Genomic DNA, 26518 nt, shown 5'->3' with positions numbered 1-26518 from the left:
CAGAGTATCTTTTGACATACAGAAATATGATAAAGTTAGACTTGCTTCTAATTTTGATAAAATTATGTCATGTAAAGCTCTCCCTACAATAAATTAATGTTCCCTGTCACCTGCACAATAAATGATGGTTACTATTGCAAAAGTGGAAGGTAAGCTAACCTCTCACGACTTCTCTTGGGACAGAGAGATTGGTACCAAATGTTGCTGAAAGAAATTGAAATTGTCAAATGCAACTGAGTGCAGAGGTCAGTAGATGTGGCTTTGTTCAGTGCCTGAATGAGAAATCAGTACCATATAAGTATATATAAGACCCTGTCTTATATTTTTTGAACCCCGAAATAAGTGCTTGGCCTTATTTTCAGGGCGGTCTTATTATTTTGGGGTGCAAGGAACAAGATGGGACTTCTCTTGCCGTCTTACCTGATTTCCAGCTCTGCGTTTAAATCTTTTTGGGGAGGGCTTATTTTTGGGGGGAGGCTTATTTTACTGCAGTGGTTCAAAAGTCCGATTGGGCTTATTATCAAGGGATGTCTTATTTTCAGGGAAACAGGATACACTACCCAAAATATGTAGATATTGTGTTTCATCAGAAGCAATGTTAACACAATAGTGAATGGTCCAACAATTTACAAAAAGAACATACAACTGTGCTATAAAACCCATTTATTATAAACAGTTTTTAAAGTATTAGCATCTCTTTCACCAAGGAACAGATGAAACATACAATAATTACAACCTAACCATGTTCAGGGACAAGATAAAAGGAATCTTACTCAAGCTTACAACATCTCTCAAGAATTAACAAAATCACTCAAATCAATACTCTAATAAGAGCACTTATACAAGAAAGCAAAGTTAATCTGGTTCATGTACTACTTATCTCATTTTTCAACTCTATTTTTCAAATACACATTTTTCTAAATAAACCATAAGAAAGCTACATAAAAAATTTGCAACAATAATGATGCTTTATATACTGCATGTTTTGGAACAACTCTGGCTTTGATCAAGTGTGGTTTTCTATATGACAAGAGGCAGTGTGAAAAAGCTGTCATTCAAAAGTGTTGAACATGATGCATTAGGCACCGCTGCCATATATCTTAGCACCACAACATTAATAGAGGATTGTGAGGTGGCCATTCCTTATTTTAAAACCATGATGGTTTAAAAGGATTAATAAGGAGTATTTGCTGAAGGCACTGGTTTGAATGTTTGCAGTGCAAACAAGCATTATGATTTTACTCTTTTGTAAAGTGAATTGTTTGGACATTTTACATTAGATTCTCCCAAACAATTATGGCCACATATAGTCAAATCATCATCCATCTGTACCCAACAGCTACCGCATATCTGTTGACATGATCACATACCTCTTTTTATAATAGCAATTACACATGTCACAGCATACAAGTTATATTGCCCAATACTCTTCCAGATGAACATTCTGCATATTTAGGAGTTCTTTTCAAGATAGCTGGGTAATAGATTTCCAGGTAGTAGCGTAAGAAACTCCAAAGAATAACATTTATTCAAGCTGTTCTCTGAGCCACTCTTGAAGAAAATTTTAATCAGTTAAAAAGAACAGCCAGCTTTCAAAGAAACAAGCAATGCCAAGAAAACAATCAGCTTTTATGATGTGGTTACACCTGTAATTAAAGTGAGCCTACTTTATTGAAATAAACAAACAATTATTTAACACACAAGCAATTCCTGCCTTTCATTTCAAAGATAAGTGAAATATACTTGAGAGTGGATATTAGTAAAGACTGGCCATGATTTTTCAATTTTTGGTTGCCTATCGTTACCTTGTGGTTTGATTTCCAGTTACTTACAATCATTTTACTAAATTTAGTAACTTTAAGGCAATATTCTTTATTACTATTTAGTTCATACAATTTCAGTTCGTTATATTTTATTTTATTATGTTGATATAATTTGATATGGTTGTTTGATAAAATAAACTGAACATTTCAGTATATTGATATCTATCTTGATTTGGGGAGCTAAGAAGATTTGTGAATCTGCCTAACTATCAATAAATAATCTCTACAGCGCAATTAAAGAAATAAAAGCTCTCCATCAAGGAAATCAGCTCTGACCTGCAAAAAAATAAAATAAAATACCCAAGCAAGCCATAAGACAAATTAATGGCTTCTGTTTAATTAAACAAATTATGCCATTCTCACTTCATTTCTAAATTGCATATATAAATATATAGCATATAAAACAAATGTTTAAAGTAAAACTTTCAAAATATCTTCAGCTGATATGTGAAAGATGCAATAAGATTTTCCTAACAGATTCTTATCTTTATTAACCAATCACAAGAACAGCTTTAATTTGTTGTACCAACATATTACCTGGAAAGCAACCCATGGAGGCATTTAAGATTTGATGTGATTGTAATTGACATTTATGAATGGCTGGTGCAATCTGCCCAGAACATTTCCTGCCAAAGTCAGTCAAATTAGTTAAGTCCCACAACAGCAAGTGAAATTTCCAGCTGCTTCAAGCAGGACTTAGCCAAGTGTGCAAGAATGAGCTTGCCATGATACAGAAACACCTGCCGTTCTTCTCAGTGTTGCAAATGTTAAGGTTAAAGGGATATTTTTATTTTGTGGCCTGACATTCAGACATAAGGCTTAAAGCACACCGGCTATGACAAAAATCCACAATTCCTTGAAGCACCTGCAATCTCGCACATCTATTTTTTGCAGACAAGGCAAACTTAGAGAAGATGGATAATGGGATATCTAGTTCTTTCATGGTCTGGATATGCTGACGGTGAGAAGAGGAATGAAAAAGCAGAGGGCCAAAAAGGAACAGTTGGATCCGAAGCTCCAACGTAGAAGAGAACTATGGACGGAACATGTGCCATGAATTGAGAACTGCAAGAGTAGCATCTGGGAGGAGAGGCTGTCTGAAAAGGAATCAAATCAGAATTAGAAAAGAAAACCATGTAACAGGGAGACCTGGATTAAGTATCATTGCAGAGAAGAAAAGATGGTTCAGGTGTCAGTGAGAGAAAGGAATTTAAGTTAAAAGGAAAACGTAAGAATATTCTTTTTTCCTTCCTTTGGGTAGTAAAAAAAACCACAAGAATTTTCTCTCTTGGAAGAGAAAGCAAGCCCAGCAAAGGAACTCATTAGCATTGAAAAGCATAGAATTTGATAAGCAACTGTGGAAGATGGGAGGATGCAAAAAGAAGGAATTTAAGAAACTTTTTAACAAATTAGATAATTGTCTAAAAGATATGAATAATTGTTAAGTTAAAAATATGCCTTGATTATTTCCTTTCATATAAATTAGGAATAGGATGTTGAATAGGCACACAAACTGTATCAATTATTATAATCTTTTGTAAACAGCAATAACTTTCACTTTGATTAATATGTCAGTTCCACATGTGTCTAGATTGGTTCCTATCCTCATCGATTTTTAATGTTTGGAAAACCAGATCCCACCTAGGCATGTTCTATATAAATGACTAATAAATGTGCAAATACAGTCATTTCATTTCAAGGTCTTTCAGTTAATTTGTTATAAGGGGAATTGAACAAATAAATGTATCAATGCGACATTTTATGACTTTCTAAATCATTTTTCAGAGGGTGTTTTTTTTATATATAAAAGAAGCTTAACAAGAAAAGAATAGAATTATTACCATATTGCAAAAGATGCCTGTAAAATAATATTGGTTGTTCAGAATGCTCATAAATTGCCCACTAGATAATCAAATGCAAATTGTCATAACAGAGTGCTTGTATAGCTTTAACCCAATAATATATAAGCTGGGGAAATAATTATGACATCCTCAAACTTTTCCAACAAGCAGCTACATGAGCAATGAAATATTTGACAATTTTCTCATTACCTAGCTGTTTTCAGAAAATAAATTCTTTTTTACTCCATCAAGACTTCATAAAGTTAAGATTTGCAGAATTTTTGCATAGAGGAACAGTAGCTAACTGTAAACATGAATTTAGCCTCCAAGAGGATTTCATCTGAGTTAATATTCCTTGAGAGTCTCTTATGTATCTCTTTCTTTTATGCTATTCCCAAGTTTTCCTTCATCTTTTCATATACCACGTAACTGATGCTGACAGCAGGAAGGACCTTCATGAAGTTTGGGGCTATGCCTCTGTATAGTCCAAGGAGTCCTTCTTTGGCAATAATTTTTTGGAAAAGGCCAACCATGTTTAGCTGAGGGCCATTTTCTACCATTGCTACAGAAAATTAAAAAGGGGGGAAAAAAGACATATTATTCAGCCGTCTTAATAAATAGAAGAAATCTAACATACATACATAATTGTGCTTCCCTTTCAGGAAGTACATTATTTCCCTCTGTATTGTGTCTACAAAATAGTAATTTTTGCATGCATACCCACAAACATATTTCTCCTGTATTTGTGTTCTATTAAGCCCTATAATCTCCATGCAGGACCTTTTGCATACGTCATTTGTAATCCCAAAGTTCCTGCAGAATAGCTGAGACTAGAATATTCAGACCCTTTTGTTTTGCGCGAGGGAATGTGATGAAATAGATATCTTAAGCTTCTGTAACATTTAAAATGTTGTCCCTTTGCCTCCTCCAAAATAGAAAAGAATAGGTTCAAAAATGTCTTATCTCCTGTAATAGCCACATGTTATTTGTTCCCCCAAAAAGATACAAAGCGAAAGTTAAAATGGGTTAAAAAAAGAGTAGAACAAAGTCTTGTCCCAGAACAGTCTTCTATCCTGACCAGGCTTCTGCAAGTCAGCAAAGTTTTTCATCATTACTGATACAATTTGGCAAAGATCTAATTTTGATGGAAGTAGAAAGCCTGTCTCTCTTCAACTCCATCACTTTAGATGAACTCTCCCATTATCAGATCTGTCTCCATGTAAATAAAGTGTTTGTTGAAAGAAATCTATGTAATTAGACAGCATTAAGATAAACGTGTGTTCTCCCAAACTTCTATGGAGATTCTCCGTAATCCAGGTCATGGTTGTTCCAAAGGTGCTGTTTCAAAAGGCAATGAGACTTCCTTGACAATGTTTTACTTCTGAGAACTAAAGAAGCTTCTTGGATGAGAAGCGAAACGTCTTCAAGCAAAGCAAAGGAAGTCTCGTTGCCATTTGAAAAGGCACCTTGGGGATTCTCCCAAAATGTTATTTTTCTACAAAGGTTACCTGATCTCAGGGGTAGATCTTAGTCTACCACTGTTAATCCCAAGAGGTTCACTTCCTACAAAGGTTTGCCACCTCAATTTCACTGATAGGAATCAAGATATTGGGCAGACTTTAAAAGCTAATGCAATTTTTAACAAAGAAGGTGATCACTGATGGCTAGAGAAAGTGGTGAAATCCAAATTCTTTTACTACCGGTTCTGTGGGCGTGGCTTGGTGGGCGTGGCGTGGCTTGGTGGGTGTGGCAGGGGAAGGATGCTGCAAAATCTCCATTCCCTTCCCACTCCAGGGGAAGGATACTGCAAAATCCCCATTCCCTCCCCACTCCTGGGGGAAGGATATTGCAAAATCTCTATTCCCACCCCGCTCTGGGGCCAGGTGGTATTTGCCGGTTCTCTGAACTGCTCAAAATTTCTGCTATCAGTTCTCCAGAACCTGTCAGAATCTGCTGGATTTCACCCCTGGCTGGAGGCTAGATACATAAATTCCAGAAGAAGAAAAAAGGGAAATGTAGCCAAACTCTTAATGATCTATCAAGTTATCTCTTCTACATAAGCAGAGTGTTCTGTCCCCCTTCGCCTCCGTCCGAGTGATGGCTTAATTAGCCGGCACTATCAGCTCTTGCAGCAAAATAGCGAGCATCTGCCAAGTGTCTCCGTTATCTCCCTCGATGCCGATGAATCACCCAGGAACAAACTTCAGCTCTTAGTTAATCAGTTGATTTGCCTGCTACGAAGAGCAGGCAAATCAACAGCAGCTCTTGCTGTCTTTATATCCTGTGGGGTGTGGCTCCATGACTCACCACTTCCTAGGCCTGCCCCACCCCTGCTTCTGTTGTTCCCTCCTCTCCTGCCTACGAAACCTAGGGTCCAACCAAGCCTGATTGCCATCAATTGGGTCTGCAGGTGTGGCCTGGGGGGGGAAGAGTCAGGGGACGGAGGCCTCGTTATCTCTTCTACCTGGCCTGCCTCTGGCTCCTGGAGCTGAGCCAGGGAAGCCGGTGCTCCCGAGGTAAGTCCTGACAGCCCTTCCCCCTCACTTTCCAAGTCACTTTCTGGCAGGAGGCCTAGCTCGGAGGGCGCAGACACAACACAGAGTAACATAACTTCAACACTCACCTTGAGCTTGCATTCGAGTTCGGATAAGGGCAAGTGGATAACTGGCTAACTGGCCACAAGTACTGGATAAAGTACCACATCCAAGCAATACTAATATACCAGGGTTGGCAGAATCTGTGGCATATTTTTCTAACCACATCTTCTTCAATGCCTGTCAGGAACACATTGATCTTGTTGTTAGTTCATGTATCATTTTAAGCTATTAAAGAACGAGGCTACATTTTTAATGACCTTGTGAAAATGGGATAAGTGTTGGAGCCTTTGAAAACATGTTGAACAAACTAAAATACTGATCACATACTTTGAAAGTGATTTCTTCCTCTTTTTTTCCCTCCCATTTGAGACAAATGCTTGTTTTCCCTTCATCTCTCAAGTACCCTTATAAACTTGGACACTGAGTGACACTCATCAGCTGGTTCACATATGTATTATGCTACACTTCATCTGTATTATATTGCAGCTGAAGGGCTGCCTAAGGAGGTTACGATGGAAATGAAATAGCAACTTCCAGCTGACAACTGTCTTTGTGATAGTTCATTATACTAATTCTCCATCTTTTTTTCCACAAACATAATTGGTATGAAAAGTGCCAGCTTGTAATTTCGAACTGCCATAGGAGCCTCATCCTCAGTTTTCAATTATTTGCCCAACCAGTCTGGGCCGCGGTGTGGCTCAGGCTGTAAGAAGCCTGTTATTAAAACACAGCTGCCTGCAATTACTGCAGGTTCTAGTCCCACCAGGCCCAAGGTTGACTCAGCCTTCCATCCTTTATAAGGTAGGTAAAATGAGGACCCAGATTGTTGGGGGGGCAATAAGTTGACTTTGTAAATATACAAATAGAATGAGACTATTGCCTTATACAATGTAAGCCGCCCTGAGTCTTCGGAGAAGGGCGGGGTATAAATGTAAACAAAAAAATCAAAAAAAATCACTGTGATGACTTGAAAAAAAGAATGAAATTAGAGAAGTGTTTCAGACTCTTCAATACGGCAGAACCCATGACTATTTCTCTAAAAAATAACAGAAAACAGCACAGAAAAAACACATTCAGAAATACATTTTATTGTCTGTTATCTTTACATACATTTTCATACATTTAAAATCATAATAGCACCTGAATGGAATTTATGAGTTTGCATAGACAGGTAGTCCTTGACATACGACTTCAACTGAGCTCAACATTTCTGTTGCTAAGTGAGATGTTTGTTAAATGAGTTTTGCCCAGTGGTGAAATCCTCCACGGATTGCCACCGGTTTGCTGCCCATGCATGTGTAGTGAATAGAATAGAATAGAATAGAATTTTTATTGGCCAAGTGTGATTGGACACACAAGGAATTTGTCTTGGTGCATATGCTCTCAGTGGACATAAAAGAAAAGATACCTTCATCAAGGTACAACATTTACAACACAACACAAGATCCTGGTTACCACCTTTAAAGCGCTCCATGGCTTAGGACCCGGGTACTTACGAGACCGCCTGCTGTTACCTTATGCCTCCCACCGACCCGTAAGCTCCCACAGAGAGGGCCTTCTCAGGGTGCCGTCCGCCAAACAATGTCGGCTGGCGGCCCCAGGAGTCGGGCCTTCTCTGTGGGAGCACCGACGCTCTGGAACTAACTCCCCCCTGGCTTACGTCAAGTGCCTGATCTTCGGACCTTTCGTCGTGAGCTAAAAACATATTTATTCATTCAAGCAGGACTGGCATAAATAGTGGATTTTAAATTGGGGTTTTAGTAATATTTTAAATTTTTAAATCTTTTAAATTACCGGCCATTTAGTAATAGTTTATTTTAATTTCTTTTAATTGTATATATTCTGTATTTTATTCCGGCTGTACACCGCCCTGAGTTCTTCGGGAGAAGGGCGGTATAAAAATTTAATAAAATAAAATAAATAAATAAATAATACAATTGATGGTCAATATATCAATATAAATCATAAGGATTGCCAGCAACAAGTTATAGTCATACAGTCATAAATGGAAAGAGATTGATGATGGGAACTATGAGAGGATTAATAGTAGTGCAGATTCAGTGTGCGCCAAATGTGTGCGGTGTACACCAAAAGCATGCTGGATGCCAAGAGCATACTGCACGCACATGGGCAATACACATCAAAAGCACACTTCGCACAGAAAAAGGAAGCTTGGGAAGGTAAGTAGAACAGCTGGGAGGGGGAACAGCTGTGCCGTGCGATTTAGCTTCGCTACAAAGCAGAAGTTCCTGCTTTCTAGCAGATATAAACCGGGAGGCACAGCTGATCGTCGGAAATACCAGTTTGCCCAAACCAGTAGCTTTTTTTTTTTTACTATCAGTTCGCCTGAACCGGTAGTTTTTATCACTACCGGTTCACCTGAACCGGTGTGAACTGGTAGCATTTCACCCCTGGTTTTGCCCCATTTTATGACCTTTTGTGCCACAATTGTTAAGTGAATCACTGCAGTTGTTAAGTTAGCAACATGGTTGCTAAGTGAATCTGGCTTCCCTATTGATTTTGCTTGTCAAAAGGTCATAAAAGGTGGGATCCCATGATCCTGGGAGATTGCAACCATCATAAATATGAGTCAGCTGTCAAGCAACTGAATTTTGACCACATGTCCATGGGGATGCTGCAACAGTTGTAAATATGAAAGATGGTCATAGGTCCCTTTTTTCAATGATGTTGTAACTTTGAATGGTCACTAAATGAACTGTTGTAAATCTAGGACTACCTGTATGGTATATTTCATCAGTGTCTAGGATGAGGCTTATTAAAAGAAATCTCTACATCAGTTTAATATTCTTCCTACTTGTCCCAAAGGTGCTTTTTCAAAAGGCAACTGGATTTTGTTTTTCCTTGAAGACGTTTCACTTCTGATCCTGGAAGCTTCTTCACTTCTGAACTGAAGAAGTTTCTTGGATGAGAAGCGAAACATCTCCAAGGAAAAACAAAGTCCAGTTGCCTTTCGAAAAAGCACCTTTGGGATAACCCTGCCTTGGGTGACTCAGAATCTCCATTCGATTTTGTATTTGTTTACTCACAACCAGTTGCTCATCTAATACAGAAAACAACTGATTGACAATAAGGCCACCATATCATAATGTAGTTTTATAGGGATAATTTGGGTCTGGGCTGCAGTGCAGAAACATTTGATTCCACAAGCAGAGTTCTGATCTTCTCCCCATTGTCACAGTCTCTCTGGTGGGGGTGACATGTCTGTTGGAATTATAACTGGAGGACACCACCTCAGGTTGGCTTGAAGCAGGAGAACCAGGGGAAGCTGAGGATTTCAGCTTCCACTTCCAGCCACCAGCTGAGGACACAACTCAACAACAGTAGCAGGGCCAGGAGATCTTTGTTGAGGAACCAAACAGTCCAAGATGGTACCCTGAGATGGGCATGTCTAGTAATGGGCATTGTCAAAAGGCCACATGGCTGATGGGGTTGTCTGGAGAACTGAATGCAAGACTGAATTATTTTATAAAATCTCACAACTCATCTCCAAGTTGTTCATAGAATATAATGATGCTCAGTGAAACATACTTAAGAGAAACTGTATTCTTCAGTTATTTTGATATTGCGGGTTCCAGAACCCAGCCATTGTAGACATTCTCTACTTTCAGTTTTGGAGTATGCCAAGTTGAGGAAGATTAAGGGAGGGGGGAGAGAAAGCCAGGCCCATATGCCTTGTAAGCCAAAGTCTTACTGAATACATTCTTCTTTTCACTTCTGCTTTAAGTGGCTTGGATGGACAGGAGAGATAAACAACTTTCCGTTGGCTACAGTGGGACTAGCCGCAGTATGTTGTAATAAGGACTGGATTTATTTCTCCCTCTGGCTTCTGCCATACTCCAGGACTGAGGACATAATGGGGAGATGACGGTCTTAGAAGAGAACAGAAAGTAATTTGAAAAAGTTCACTTCCAATGATTTGCATTCATATTACTTACATATTTATTTTCCCCAAAGTGTTCTGAAGTGCTCAGGCACTTTAAATCAATATATTACAAAAACCTGCAAATAGAAATGGAAGGGGTTTTAAGTGTGCCTCTTGACTAGCACTTCACTACAGGAACACTATCATAATTCCTATCAGCACACTCACCTGTCTTCCTCTCTCATAAACAAGTTTAACGCCTTCCAGCCCCTCCATGGCTGGGCCTAATTAAATGTCAGAAAGCTGTTGTTGTTTACAGAATCTATCTGCCCCAAAATGAAAGTGGGCTTTGCATAATAATGACTACCAGTGAGTCCTCCTTCAAACTGTCATCTCTGAATAAAAGCCTTGGATATAACCCAGTGGTGAAATCCAATTTTTTTTACTACCGATTCTATGGGCATGGCTTAGTGGGAATGGTGTGGCTTGGTGGGCGTGGCAGGGGAAGGATACTGCAAAATCCCCATTCCCTCCCCACTCCTGGGGGAAGGATATTACAAAATCTCCATTCCCTCCCCACTCTGGGGCCAGCCAGAGGTGATATTTGTCAGTTCTCCGAACTACTCTGAATTTCCGCTACCGGTTCTCCGAACTGCTCAAAATTTCCGCTACTGGTTCTCCAGAACCTTCTGAATTTCACCCCTGATATAACCTATACAAATGTCAAGTGTTGGCTGGTGTAAAAATGAAGCTTGTTAAGAAATAGATACGGGTTACAAAGTTAAAGCACATGATAACTATCATTTGTAAAAAAAACTATTCATATAGAAACGAATTAGGTTTAATTACAGCATTACAGAACCAGAAACATCACCTCAGCTAATTGCAAGGAACACAATAAATGGCTGACAGGTAGCATATGCTGCATAGTAGAGGTGGAAAATTATTTCAGCATGAAACATGCTTAACTACATGAAGATTAATAGCCTGCAGCCATTAGCAGAAAAGATAAACTATAGCAGCTGTGAAGCTAGGTAAAAAGCATGAAATTCAGAAAGACAGCTGTGTTAACTGTTCAGATGTAATAATAAACTGTTATTCTGAGTTACAAGTTAAACATTCAACACTTTTCTGCATTTCTCTCTTCCATCCACACAAATATTTTTCTCTTATGCCCTGAATTCAGAAGGATTTATTTTAATTGTAGTGCTTTGTTCTTTTATATCAAACAAGGATTTTTTAAAAAAAATAATACAATGGATTAGCAATAGAAACAGCACTTAAGACTTACAGTATATACCGCTTCACAGTGCTTTACAGCCCTCTCTAAGTGGTTTACAGAGTCAGCATATTGACTCCAACAATCTGGGTCCTCATTTTACTGACCTCAGAAGGATGGAAGGCTGAATCAACCTTGAGCCAGTCAGGATCGAACTACTGACAGATTACTTTCCAAAATCAATGCAGCTTTAGCCTTTTGGGAAATGGGGGAGGGGGAGCCATTTCCAAAGTGGCTAAAGATGCGCTGTCTTCAGAAAACGCAGCTTTAGCCATGTGTAAGAAATATATGCCAGAGAAGCTGGATCTGAAAAGGAGACAGCAAAGGCAGCAAGGAGCTGGGTACAAAAGGTGAAAGCTTGGTGCAAGGAAGTAGGAAAGAAGTAGACAACTGAATGTCAGGTGAAAAACCAATCGAAGCAACACAAGAACTCAGGTCAAGAGGTTCCTTTATTGTTGATTCCATTGTACACTAGAACAGCAGTCTCCAATCTTTGTGGCTTGGTGGCCCAGCTGGGAGGGGGAAGGAACTGGGTTGCATGAGAGGCGGGCTGGTGGGCGTGCATGCCCTTGCATGAGTGATGGGCTGTTATGAGTGGCGGACTGGCGCATGTCCACGAATGCCTGTCAGCCCACCAGTCGCACAAGTTGAGCTGCACATGCGCACTCCGGCCAGCCACTCACGCAGCCCAATTCCAAATAGACTACAACCCAATAGTGGGCCATGCTTGGAGGTTCGGGACCCCTGCACTAGAAGTTCTTCCTTTCAGCTGTTGATTCCACCACACTGGGTGAACGAATGCTTGCTGGTGCTTGTTGGAGAGCAAAGGAATGCTTGCTGGTTTGCTTGCTGGGGAGCCATGTGGAGCTCAGGAGAAATGTCAGATTAACAATTGAATACTTGCTGATGCTTACTGAGGTTTCCCAAGCGGGGGGCAGCAGCCACAATACCATGCAAGGCAGGGTGCAAGGTGTCCCAAAGGATAGAGGTGGCTGGGCAGGCAAGTGGGTGGAGGAGAGTGGATGAATTCCTTACTTACTGGGGCTGAGGGCTGGGAGGAACCAAATCCAGAATGGCTTGGCTTGGAGTGAGTACTTGATTAACACATGATTCTCAGTTAACATCTGCAATAGGAAGAGCTGGGATTGTCATCATACACTGGCGCAGTCATGTAACATCTCATTTTACGACCACACCAAGTTATGATGAAAATGTCAGTCTCAATTGTGGCCATAAGTCAAGGACTATCTATATTCCTGTAAACCCAACATTGAATTGTCTCAAAGATGGTCATGTTTAACTGCAGCATACAAGGATTCATTTTGTGATTGGTCTGTTAAGTATTTATTAAGCTACTACAGAGTAAATTATGTGGGGAAGAAACCATGTTCCTATTATCATTCATCATTATTTCATTAATGTATCTCCTTTCCTCCAATTTCCTCAGACAGCAGTACAAGTTATAATACAACTTATTGATTTGGTTTCGTGTCCTAAGCTGCATTTTGTTTTAGCCCAATGTGTAAAGCAAGTTATTATGGTTTGATCAACAAATCATGGTTAAAAGTGGCTTAGCAGAATATGAGAATTTAAAAAGATAAGTAGTACCCACACTAATGAAAACTTAACATCTTAAAGCAGCAATCATTGTAGCATAAAATGATTATTTATTTATTAAATTTCTATGTCATCCACCTCACCGATGCAGCAACTCTGGGCAGCTTAGACTATAATAAAAAGTTGAAAAGTACTAACAAAATTAAACACTAATTAAAATTAAATAGAGAAGTTAAACATTAAAAACTAAGATGATGAGTAGCTTGGGGTGAGAATCTTCTCTAACCTGTCAATCACCCCCAATGTTGTCCCTGTCGGTGTCCCAGATCAAGTGGCAAAGCCACATTTTTAGGCTATTCTAGAAAGCCAGGTGTCAGGGTTCCAAGAAACACCCCCAAGTTTTGGAAGCCATTTTTTTTCTTTTAGCTTCCCGACTCCAGGAGTATGGCAGTGGACCTCACCTTTGACGGAAGAATATTCCAGAAGGTGAGAGCCATTAACTGAAAAAGCTATTCTTCTGGACCTTACCAGTTGAAATTATTTGGTTGATGGGGTCCAGAGTAGACACTTTCCAGTGGAACAAGTGGAGCAGATTAGTCCAACTGGAATGAGATGGTTCCTCAGATACTCTGGACCCATGCCACAAAGGGCTTCAAAGATAATGGCCAAACACCTTGAATGAGACCCAGAAGCAAACTAACAGCCAGTGCAGCTTATGTAAAAACCATGTCACACACGCTCCAGAGGCATCTCCTAAAATTGTGTTCTATACTAGTTTTAGTAATGGAAGGTAAGATTTGACTAAACACTCAATATTTAACATCTTCATAAATAAGTAAAAAAGCTTCAGAATTATCATATAAGCTTAGTTTCCCTTAAATATATTACCTACCTTAATGTTTTAAGGGAAAGTCATGAAAACTGATCTACCCATATAAATTGGTATAATTTGTGACCAGTATTATCAAAAGAACGGAAATGTTGAGTTTCTATTCCAAGTTGAATCAAATTCTTTATCCACAAAAAGCTTATTTTTTTCATTGCATTATTATGGAATACACCAACTCACCTCATAAATAGCCAGATCGATGCCAGCATATGGAATTATTCCCAAAATATTAGGGATATAACCTTTGTAAAAGGCTTTGACCCCTTCCGCTTTTAAAATCTTCTTAGCACAGTCAAACATCCCAGAATATTGTCCTGTTTTACCCACTGCCAGTCTTGTTTTTAATACCTAAAAAATTAACATTGAGCAGAAGTTGTTCAGAAAAGAATACAATTAAACATTATATCACAACTTAGTCTTTAACACAAACCCAGAGTATCAGTCATCTCAGTCACATTTACAGATGTGAGAGTTAACATATGAAAAAAGGCATTTAAGAACAAACATATGGCCAAGCAATATTAAGGATATACAGATCAGTCTAAAGCAGGGGTAGTCAACCTTTTTATACTTACTGCCCACTTTTGTATCTCTGTTAGTAGTAAAATTTTCTAACCACCCACTGGTTCCACAGTAATGTGCCGTGTATCGTCATCTGCGCATGCCTCTCACGCATTGTGGATTGGGTTGGTGGGCGGGGGGCGCCGGCTCTGCTTGTCTGTTACAGCTGGGTGGTGTGGGGGGAGATGCGAGAGCTATTTTGGGACGAGGCTCTTTTGTTTGCGGTCGCACTAAGGCACCATTTAGTTTCACTTACATAACATGAATTAAATTTATGCGCAGGTGATACAAATAGTATATTTTCAGAAATTTAAATTGTTACGGGGAATTTTATGAAAACCTAATGAAAATGTTTTTAAATAATGCTATGAAAATTTTTTTTAAAGTCAATTAAATTAAAAAAAAAGGAAAGTGCTTCAGTATCGGACAAAACCCCTACCGCCCACTATGAAAGCTGGAACGCCCACTAGTGGGCGGTAGGGACCAGGTTGACTACCACTGGTCTAAAGCTAGATCATTTCCTTTCATAGCAGTTCATTCTGGCTGATATCCCTATCACTGTAAATTTTTAAATAAAAATTTTATATTAATCTGTAGAAATAGCTTGTGCATAGTTTTTGTGCACAATTTGGGAGTTGCAAATTAGTTTGGATCTTTTAAATATGCAGCCCACGGTTCTTAGTGAAGATGAGTTTTCGTGGGCAACTCTAATTCAGGTGGAGTATCTAATAATTCCATTGCGGCCCTTAAATCATTTCACAACAGATAAAGACCCCTGAGATTTTGATGTTTTAAATCAGGGGTTCCCAACCTGGGGTGCAAGACAATATTCCAGAGGGTGCAAAAACTTGGGTTTAGCAGTTTCGAAATTATAGTGTATATGCATAATCATATGCATATCATTATATATTTTTGTAAGGGGCGCGAGAATATATCAGAAGTGTTCTAGGGGCGCGGGATATAGAAAAAGTTGGGAACCCCTGTTTTAAATGGAACTAGAAGAGAGATTTTAACTTGGTCCTCTGCACATGTACAATATGTGCTTGGTTTATGATCTTCCCAAAGCAGCTTTAAAATGGAACTCTCCTTACTTGAATGATTTTGGAGTAAATATAGTTTAATATCAGATTACCATATTGACAGACGGGGGAGGGAGGGAGGGAGGGAAGGAGGGAGGAAGGAAGGAAGGAAGGAAGGAAGGAAGGAAGGAAGGAAGGAAGGAAGGAAGGAAGGAAAGAAAGAAAAAATAGGGCATTATTTAAAAAAGATTGTATTATCCAATACCTACCTCCATGGGATAAATAGAAGTCTGTGCGGTTGCTCCAGCCATAGAACCAGATATAAATCGTTCAATAGTTCCTAATTTTCCTTCTTCGTTAACAAACATTTTCTTATACTAAGTAGTAACAAGATACAAAAAAAAAAACACACATTAATTCTAGACCTCCCAAAACTACTAATAATGATTCTGCCCTGGTAGGACACAAACTTTGTATGTGTGCACATCGAAACAAATAATTTAGTCAGTACTAGGTTCTTGCACTGTATAATCAGTTCAAGGCTACCTAATATAGTTACTCTATTCACACATCCAATATTGATATAAATACTCATGGTGGGGTTAAGCTTTCATGATCAAAATTGAATGAGCGTAATTCCCATGATGACATTAACAATGGACCAAACAAAGGCTATGTAGCAAAGCTTTCCCTAACCTGCTCCACCATTGCTGAGTTCCTATCCCTTGGATATCATTTCCCTCTAACTCTCCCTGTTAAAAGGTACCAAAAAGTACAAAGGTAACTTTTTGCTGCAGCGAGATATCAATTTTATCACTCATATAATTTGTACAGAGTTGGCTGCTTTGCTTTAAGTTTTGTTTCTATTAAGTTTGCTTTTATTACTTGTTTATTGACTTCATGGTGTTTTTCTGTTTTATTATGAATTTAAGTATTTTCCAGGCATTGCCCATAATAATGTTCTAATTCCTAAGGGGCTGCCACAAGGAAGAGAGGGTCAATCTATTTTCCAAAGCACCTGAAAACAGGACAAGAAGCAATGGATGGAAACTAATCAAGGAGAGAAGCAACCTAGAACTAAGGAGAAATTTCCTGACAGTTAGAACAATTAATCAGTGGAACAACTTGCCTCCAGAAGTTGTGAATGCTTCAACACTGGAAGTTTTTAAGAAGAGCACTGCAGAGTGCTTCTGGGGGCCAGGGAGGGAGAAAATGCAATGTGCAGAGGCCAAAAACTATTTTTTTTTCTTGTTTTCCTCCTGTAAATCTAGGTGTGTCTTATAGTTCAAAAAATACGGTCAATACAATACTGATTTGTGTTCTGTATTTCCCTCAACAATTTCAAATCTCTGAAGAAATTGCGCTCTCGCTCTCTGTCAAGATAATTTCCAGAGACTCTATTTGTGTGTGTGCCTTTGAGTCAATATTGACTCAATATTGACTCCTGGAGATTGCCTGGACAACTCTCTGCAGTTTTCTTGGCAAGGTTTTTCAGTAGTTTTCCCTTGCTTGCTTCCTAGGGTGAGAGAGAGAGAGTGACTGTCCTAAGGCCACCACGCTGGTGAGACTAGAACTTACATTCTCCTGGTTTCTAGCCTGATGGCTTAACTGCTACTATACACCAAACTGGGGCTCAGTTACCTGTGACTACCAAAAGAATCAAATGAGCTTATCTTATATAATGCAGAATGCGGCTGCGCGGGTGATAGATGGAGCCCCTCGTGGCTCCCGCATAACACCCATCCTGCGCAGACTGCACTGGCTGCCTGTGGCCTTCTGGGTGCGCTTCAAGGTTTTGGTGACCACCTTTAAAGCGCTCCATGGCATTGGGCCGGGTTATTTACGGGACCGCCTACTGCTACCGAATACCTCTCACCGACCCGTGCGCTCTCATAGAGAGGGTCTCCTCAGGGTGCCGTCAGCGAGGCAATGTCGTCTGGCGACGCCCAGGGGAAGGGCCTTCTCTGTGGGGGCTCCCATCCTTTGGAACGAACTACCCCCCGGACTCCGTCAGCTTCCGGACCTTCGGACCTTCCGCCGCGGGCTTAAAACATACTTATTTAATTGTGCAGGACTGAGCTAGATTTTAAATTTATGGGTTTTAATTGGGTTTTATTTGTATGTTTTAATTAACGGGCTTTTTGAATAAGTTTTTTAATGGTTTTTATACTATATTTATGTGTTTTTAAGTGCCTGTAAACCGCCCTGAGTCCTTCGGGAGATAGGGCGGTATATAAATATGATTAAATAAATAAATAAATAAATTAAATAAATATGTATCCACAATCACTTGAAGCAAACATGAGTTATAATTTGACTCTAAATAGCAATAGGAATAGCACTTAGATTTATATACCGCTTTACAACCCTCTCTAAGCAGTTTACAGAGTTAGCATATTGCCCCCCAACAATCTGGGTCCTCATTTTACTGACCTCGGAAGGATGGAAGGTTGAGTCAACTTTGAGCAGGTGAGAATCGAACTGCCAAATTGCAGGCAGCCAGCAGGCAGCAGAAGTAGCCTGCAGTACTGCATTCTAACCACTGTGCCATTGCGGCTCAAATGAGTTTATCACATCACAGTTTCCTATTTCTTTTTTAACATCTTACCCGTTCATAGGCCCAGAACTTGATAGCTGTTTCGGGTGCGATTTTGACAACATTCACACCATTTCCCCTCCAAAGGGAACGGATCCCTCCTTCTTTCACCATTTGTTTCAAGCCACCAACTATGTTCATTTTCCCCTTTGAACCATGAACCTACAAGGAAAAGGAAACACATTTAACTGACATATATAGAAAACCTGGTGAGTCATGACTCTCTTTTATGCTTCATAAAGTAAGCAAAACCTTCAAGAAAAGGAATTGGGACCATTCCGGATTATGCACTAAATAGTGCCTGTTCTCATGACATCTGACACACACCACTGAAAGTTCAGATACACAAAACCTGTTTGTCAAAGTTCCCCTCAGCCATTGAAAATGTGGAAATATGGTGCGATTCTCCTTCCTTTAGGTTAAATGGAAAAAAAAAAGCAACAGCTGACATTTAACCCTCTTCTTTTTATTCAACGCTCTCTTCCGATACTGATTTCCTTGCTGGGTATAAACTGAACATAAATATGACAGCTCCAAGTACTTAAGCATGGAACTTCTGTATAGGTAGCCCTCGACTTACGACCACAATGGAGCCCCCAAATTTCCCATTGCTAAATGAGACACAGTTAAGTGAATTTTGCCTCATTTTATGATCTTTCTTGCCACAGTTATTAAGTGAATCACTATTTAACTATTGTCAAGTTAGCAACTTCAGTGACTCTGGCTCCCCCATCGATTTTGCTTGTCAGAAGGTGGCAAAAGGGGATCAAGTGACCCAGGGACATCAAAACTGTCATATATGAGTCAGCTGCCAAGCGTCTGAATTTTGATCATGTATCCATGGGGGATGCTGCAGTGGTCGTAAGTATGAAAAACGGTCATAAGTCATTTTTTTTCAGTGCCACTGTAACGTCGAACAGTCTCTAAATCAGGGGTCTCCAACCTTGGCAACTTTAAGACTTGTGGACTTCAACTCCTAGAATTCCTCAGCCAGCTTTGCTGGCTGAGGAACTCTGGGAGTTGAAGTCCACAAGTCTTAAAGTTGTCAAGGTTGAAGACCCCTGCTCTAAATGAACTGTTGTAAGTCGAGGACTACCTATATCACATAATTCTCTACAGCTTCTCTTTCAGGCAACTATTCAGGCAGCCAAAATTCAACACCCAAAGTAGGCTTGGTTACTGGAGAGAAGTAAGCTGAGGACTAGGTCCTCGGTTTTTCTATAATGGTTCAACTGCACGGCTTGGTCTCACTTGGCTAAGAAACCTTTTTAATCTACCACTCTTTCCACCATGTGGCCATTTGTTGCTGAAAGAAAATCTTCATCTATTAAGAATGTCTAAGTGAACTATAGAATATTAACGAGGGTTTCTGACCAACAATAGCAGCCACAAAATAATTTTCCTTCCCCCACCACTAGTCTTAAATATTATTGCTGAAATCAAGAAAGCTCGGGTGAGCAAAATGGAATGGATATTTGTACAATAATTCTAGGAGCCCCATTCAGTCCTGATACTAAAAACAATGCCATAGGTCCATGATGGCAAACCTGTGGCATGCGTAGCCGTATCATTGAGCATGCTGGCTCAGCTCCAGCGCGCATGTGCACACCAGCCAGCTGATTTTCAGACCTTCTGGGCCCACCAGAAGTAGGGAAACAGGCTGTTTCCTGCCTCCGGAGAGCCTGCGGGGGATGGGGAGGGCTACGTCAACCCCTATTATGGTCCGGGTCATCGTGGTCCTGTGTGCTTTGAAGTGGTCTGTGATTGTCATCTATCAGACTATTTATTTTATTCGACTATTGCCAGGGCTCTGCCTTGGAAGACTGATTGTCAAATCACCAGGCCCTAAATGGACTTAATTAAGCTGAGATAGTTTTTTGTCATCTTTATTGAGCAGGGTCAATGCCACCTCTTGCCGCCGATTTTCTATGCGATATTCACCTTTCGAACTTCTTCGCTTGCGAGATTCCCCGCCTCGCAAGAATGGCCCTCCACATTATCGAGGGCCTGCCTTAATGAAGAGAGGTGGCATGTGTCTAAGAAGAATCTTTGGGGGTTTTTAAATAAGTTTTTAACTAAGGGTTTTTTAAAGGGGGGGAGGGTAAGGACGGGTGGGGGGGGACACCCGTCGGGGAGGGTGCCAGGTCCAGTGTGTGTTCGCGGCGTTACGGTAACAGGCCGAATGTGATGGGGGAGGGTTCTGTTCTAGTCTATCAGGGTTGTTCTATCAATACGGTAAGCGGGAGAGGCAGATATGGTGGAAGGGGGGGTCATATCAGGTTTCGAGGGTACGCCCTCGCTATTTGAGAGCGATCGCGTGCTCCGGCCCCCCAGATTTTTCCCGTTCCCCGAGTGGCCAGAGTACTCAGGACTTAGGCCTCCGGCTGATGTTATGCAATGCAAGGTCCGTGGTTAACAAAGCCCCCCTGATTTCAGATCTAATTCAGGAGGGGACCACAGACGTTATGGGCATTACGGAGACCTGGTTGGGCACGGAAGGGGGGGGTCCCTCTAGTGGAGATGTGCCCACCGGGTTTCCGAGCATTCCATCAGCCAAAGGCCCAAGGTAGGGGTGGGGGGGTGGCGGTCATTATCAAGGAAAGCCTGGAACCGAGGGAGACCACTGTGCCTCAGATAGCTGATTGTGAATCCCTCTATGTTAAGTGGGGTCGTAGGACTCAGGTGGGCTTGTTGATCACGTACTTGGCTCCTTGCTGCGTGACAACAGCCCTGCCCGAGCTGTTGGAGTTGCTGGCCGGGTTGGCAGTTGAAACCCCTAGACTGTTGGTCATGGGGGATTTCAACCTGCCATCAACTGGCGCGGCATCCTTGATGGCTCGGGAGTTCATGGCTTCCATGACGGCCATGGACCTGACTCAATTAGTGGACGGCCCTACTCACATCGGGGGAGGCACTCTAGATCTGATTTTTGTCTCTGGCCAGTGGGTGAATGATCTGATTTCAAAAGAGTTAGTTATCGAATCTTTGTCATGGTCAGATCATTCTCTTCTTCGTCTGGACTTTCGAACCGCTACTCACCACCGCAGGGAGACGGAACCAATGCATTGGTTCCGTCCCAGGCGCCTGATGGACCCAGAGAGGTTCCTGACGGAGCTTGGGCCGTTTCCTGAGAACCTGGCCCGCGGCACGACTGAAGAACTAGTCGCAGCCTGGGAACAGGCCGCGGCTGGAGCTTTGGACCGTGTCGTGCCTTTGCAGCCTCTGACCCGGCGCAGGTCTCAACCAGCTCCTTGGTTTTCCGAGGAGCTGAGGGAGATGAAACGCCGGAGAAGACGCCTAGAGAGTGTCTGGAGATCCAGCCGTTCTGAGGCTGACCGGACACTAGTTAGGTCCTACAGTAGGACCTACCTAGTGGCAAAACGTTCTTACGTTTCCTCCCTCATTGCGTCGGCAGATAACCGCCCGACCACCACCCTGTTTCGGGTTACCTGCTCTCTCCTTCAACAGGAGGGGCGGGAGGACCCATTACAAGGGCGTGCCGAGGAGTTTAACGGTTATCTATATGATAAAATCGTTCAGCTTCGGGATGGATTGGATCAAAATTGGGTAGATCCAGGCGAGAGTCTCGAGACCCGTCTTGTTGAGACTGTTTGGGATGGTTTTGACCCTGTGACTCCCGAGGACATGGACAGGTTGCTGGGAAGGTTGAACGCCACCACATGTTTACTGGACCCGTGCCCCTCCTGGTTGGTGCTGGCCACGCAGGAGGTGACACGAGGCTGGCTCCGGGGGATTACAAATGCTTCTTTGCGGGAGGGGGTCTTTCCCGCTGCCCTGAAAGAGGCGGTGGTGAGACCTCTCCTCAAGAAGCCTTCCCTGGACCCAGCTGTTTTAGGAAATTACCGTCCAGTCTCCAACCTTCGTTTTACGGCGAAGGTTGTAGAGAGTGTGGTGGCATGTCAGCTAACCCAGTACCTGGATGAAACTGTCTATCTAGACCCGTTCCAGTCCGGCTTCCAGCCCGGATACAGTACGGAGATGGCTTTGGTCACGTTGGTGGATGATCTCTGGAGGGCCAGGGATAAGGGTTACTCCTCTGCCCTGGTCCTATTAGACCTCTCAGTGGCTTTCGATACCATCGACCATGGAAAGGGTGCGCAACTTGGGCGTTCTCCTGGATGGGCGATTGTCGTTTGAAGATCACCTGATGACCGTCTCCAGGAGAGCTTTTTATCAGGTTTGCCTGATTCGCCAGTTGCGCCCCTTCCTGGACCGGGATGCCCTATGCACAGTCACTCATGCTCTTGTTACTTCTCGCTTGGATTACTGCAATGCTTTCTACATGGGGCTCCCCTTGAAGAGCACTCGGAGGCTCCAGTTAGTCCAGAATGCAGCTGCGCGGGTGATAGAGGGAGCGGTTCGGAGCTCCCATGTAACACCCATCCTGCGCAGACTGCACTGGCTGCCTGTTGTCTTCCGCGTGCGCTTCAAGGTATTGGTTACCACCTTTAAAGCGCTCCATGGCTTAGGACCGGGATATTTACGGGACCGCCTACTGCCATCTTGTATCTCCCAGCGACCTGTGCGTTCTCACAGAGAGGGACTCCTTAGGGTGCCGTCAGCCAAGCAATGTCGACTGGCGGCCCCCAGGGGAAGAGCCTGTGGAACGAGCTTCCCCCTGGACTTCGACAAATACCTGACCTTCGGACCTTTCGCCGCGAACTTAAGACATATTTGTTTCATCTTGCTGGACTGGCTTGAATTTTAATTTCAATTTTTAGCTGATTTTATGGGGTTTTAATTTTATATTAATTTTTAGTGTTACTTGTATTTTAATATTAGGCCAAATTTAATAAGTTTTTTAATGTCTGTTTTTAATATTGTATGTATTGCTGTATTTTTATTCTGGCTGTAAACCGCCCTGAGTCCTTCGGGAGAAGGGCGGTATACAAATTAAATTATTATTATTATTATTATTATTATTATTATTATTATTATTATTATTATTATTGTTGTTGTTATTATTATTATTATTATTATTATTATTATTATTATTATTATTATTATTATTATTCTTTCTCACCTGGCTCCAGATCCTCTCTATGCATCTAGGGAGGGCAAAAACAGCCTTCCCCAGACCCTCTGGAGGCCCAAAACAGCCCGTTTCTCAATTTCCGGTTGGACAGGAACAGAGACTCCTAGAGCAGCTCTGGAGGCTGGGGACAGCAAAAAACGTCACTTCCTGCCCAACCGAAAATGGGCCATTTCAGACCTATGAAGGGCCTCCAAGGGAGTGGGGAAGGCTATTTTTGCCCTCTCCAGATGCATAGAGAGGACCTGGAGCCAGGTGAGAAAGAAAAACAGGCCTACCGGGCCATCGCGTGCCAGGAGCATGGGGGAGGGGGTTTGCGTGTGCATGCGCAGGGCGGGGCGCATAGAATTATGGGTGTGGGCACGCGCGAATCTTCCCTCCACCCACCTCCCATCCTGGCACGTGATGGCAAAAAGGTTAGCCATCACTGCCATAGATTCTGATTCGCTAATTCTGAGTATGTCAGACAAATCGTAGATCAATTCTATCCATCTGTACAGCAAACTATTTCTGACAAAATATGACAACCAACTCTCGTAAATTCTAATAAAAGATAATATTTGTAGCTCAGGGTTGACACAAGGAGTCCTTGGTGCTTTCTGAGCTTGCTTGTTTTCTCGCAGGCGTTTCACTAGAACTGATGATGTTACCTAGTTTGGGTAATGAAACGTTTGCAAGAAAATAAGCAAGCTCGGAGAGCACCAAGCACCCCTCTTGTAAATGCTGCAAGCCCATTGCCTGCATCCAAACCTGTCCAAAGAAGCTTGTTGGACCTTGGATGCTTTGCTGTAAGAGGCCCACCTGCATCATAACTTTGAGACGATCCAGGGGTGCAGTGCCTGTTCGAGATACAGCACCAGCAACTCCACCTGACAAAAGCTGTTTCCACCACTGGCCGGTCTTCTTCTCTTCTTCAGTGAATTCATCAGGAATAGTTAAACTATCTCCAATATCTAATACCTGTTAAAATGCAAAAGAGAGAACGAGTAAGAGCAAGCAAGAGAATGAATGGCTTAAATTCAATCTGCCTTTATTTCAACAAAGAGATTGTGATAAAACACAATTATATTCAACTTAAAATTGAAAAGAAGCATACACAATACATTCCAAAACCCATCATTTCAAAAACTATCGTGTATACAAATAATTTAAAAATTTTGACTTAAATATGGCTGTAATAAAGACATCAACTAGAACAGACAATAGCTCCCAAACTTTTGGGCACCGGGGACCGGTTCCATGGAGAAAAGCTTTTCCACAGACAGGAGGGGCGTGGTTTTGTGTGCTGCCTGCATCCCACGGATGGGGCTTCGTTTGTTTGAGTGGCCCAGTTTCTGGCATACATTCAATCAAGTTTGAGTTCAAACTTTTCAAACTCACGAGAAGTTTTCTTTTACAACATGTTTCCCTAGACACAACAGCGAGGAACGCCATGGAGCTGGAAAGGTAAGATGCACGTCTCGCTTCTTGCCTGCCCCACTTGCCACCCCCAAATTACATCCCTAAAGGGGGTGGGGGGCTAAGCAAGGGACAGGAGCCCTGCCATGCCCGGCAAGGGTGGGGGGAGAAGAGACGGCAAGGGGAAGCTACGTCTCGCTCCACGTGTCTCGCTTCTCCACCACCCCACCTGTCAGAAATGAGCCTTTGTGAGACTCATTGCGCCACCGCCACCTCATGGAGCAGGACTCTGTTTGCACACACAAACAGCAGCACTTCCGTGAGGTTTGACATACCAGCGCAGCTGCAAGTGGCAGGATGCCAGCTGTGCTGGTATAATGAAGCTCATGGCAGTGCTGCAGTTCGTGCATGCAACGGCACAACAAGCCTTGCAGAGTCCTGCTCTATGAGACAGCGGTGGCAGTGGGACACGTCAGGACAGCGACGTCCAGCCCCTCGGCTGGCGCGAAGAACAGGGAGAGGAGGGCATGTCCCCCCCCCCACTCCAGCCTCGCCTCAACTCGTTTTGGTTGCGCAGCAACCAACCAGAGGAAATGGCAGGACTGGTGTGTAAGTAGTTGGCGGGGGGCTTATTTGGTGGGGAGGGGTTATTTTAAAACATGCGCTGAAAAGCCCGATTGGGCTTATTATCCAGAAAGGTCTTAGTTTTGAGGAAACACGGTAACTATTTGAACCATTTAATTTAAATACAGGCAGTCTTCAAATTACAGCAACAACTAGGACCAGAATTTCTATCACTAAATGAGGTAGATTGCATGGGTAGGGGAAACTTACCCCAGTGACTTGCAACCTTTCCTCCCAGCTTCCCCACTGAGCTTCTGGGGAAGCTGGCAGAAAGGTGGCCAATAATGATCACATGATTGTGAGATGCTGCAACTGGTCGTAAGAGTGAACCAGATGCCAAGCATGCTGATCACAATCACGTGACTGTAGGAGTGCTGGGACAGCCAGAATTCTAAGGACCAGCCACAACCACGAGTCGCTCAGCACTGTCGTAACTTCAAACACTTTGCTGAAACAAATGGCTGTGCCTATCAATTTTAGTTGTCAATCCTCTCCCTGCTTCAGATTTCATCCACATTTTAGATACCTTTCCTAGTCAAGGTGCAAATGGATGTCAAAGCAATCATTCTAACTCAAGAAAGAAAGGAAGGAAGGAAGGAAGGAAGGAAGGAAGGAAGGAAGGAAGGAAGGAAGGAAGGAAGGAAGGAAGAAAGAAAGAAAGAAACAGCACTTTGTTCTGAATGAAATGAAGCTGAATAGAATTTTTTTTTTAACTTGTGAATTTTACTCTGGAAATCAAGAAATCACCAACTCTTACATCCAAGAATGGAGAGGTATATTTACTTTTCGGCAATCTCTTACAAATATTTATTATTCCTGCAGGCTGCAGAGCAGAAATAGGTTTAGTTCATAACATCTACTACAAAATGTTGCTTATGACTACACCTGCACCCTTGCCTGGCTATCAGCTGTTCAGCTAAGCGCACAGCTAAACAACCATCAAGAAGCAGAATGACTCCCCTGTCTCAACTATTTTGTCTGACTCCAAATCATTCCATTTTGCCATCTGAACTGTTTATATTTAATTAGTGATTATAATGACCACAAACTTTTAAGCAGCATTTTCAATTTATCAGGATTTCAAGAATTGCAGGGTTTTTTTTTTCAAGAATGAGGGTTGCTAAAAGATAAAATGAAGGAGATCTATACACGATCTGCAAGAATAGTGTGTTTGTCAAAATTTTCTTTTTAAACTGGGGAAGGGATTCAAGTTATTATTCTGGTGGCTACCCTTGAAAGGTCCTTGCAGTTTTCTTGGCAACTTTTGGTAAACTGTTTGTCCTTGCCATCTTCCTAGGTCTAAGAGAGAGTGATTGACCCAAATTTATCCAGCTGGCCATGATTAAGACAGGCCTAGAACTCATGGTCTCCCAGGTTTTAGCCTGGGATCTTAAACCA

The 26518-nt window shown here is 41.9% G+C and overlaps 1 protein-coding gene across 1 annotated transcript in view; it reads right to left on the bottom strand.

The window, feature by feature from the left end:
* Positions 1 to 648: 648 nt before the first annotated feature.
* SLC25A24 (solute carrier family 25 member 24) overlaps positions 649 to 26518 on the bottom strand; it is a 49644-nt gene continuing 23774 nt past the window's right edge. Inside the window, exons 5-10 of the mRNA XM_058176998.1 lie at positions 23900 to 24058; positions 18058 to 18207; positions 15719 to 15826; positions 14050 to 14217; positions 6288 to 6438; positions 649 to 4226 (exon numbers count right to left, since the gene is read on the bottom strand). Of these exons, the coding sequence (XP_058032981.1) occupies positions 4048 to 4226; positions 6288 to 6438; positions 14050 to 14217; positions 15719 to 15826; positions 18058 to 18207; positions 23900 to 24058 (915 nt within the window). The 3' untranslated portion in view covers positions 649 to 4047. The remainder of the gene's footprint in view (positions 4227 to 6287; positions 6439 to 14049; positions 14218 to 15718; positions 15827 to 18057; positions 18208 to 23899; positions 24059 to 26518) is intronic.

Source organism: Ahaetulla prasina, chromosome 3 (assembly GCF_028640845.1).
Source record: "Ahaetulla prasina isolate Xishuangbanna chromosome 3, ASM2864084v1, whole genome shotgun sequence".
In the NCBI taxonomy this organism is placed as follows: domain Eukaryota; kingdom Metazoa; phylum Chordata; class Lepidosauria; order Squamata; family Colubridae; genus Ahaetulla; species Ahaetulla prasina.
This window is presented reverse-complemented; position numbering and strand designations above follow the sequence as displayed.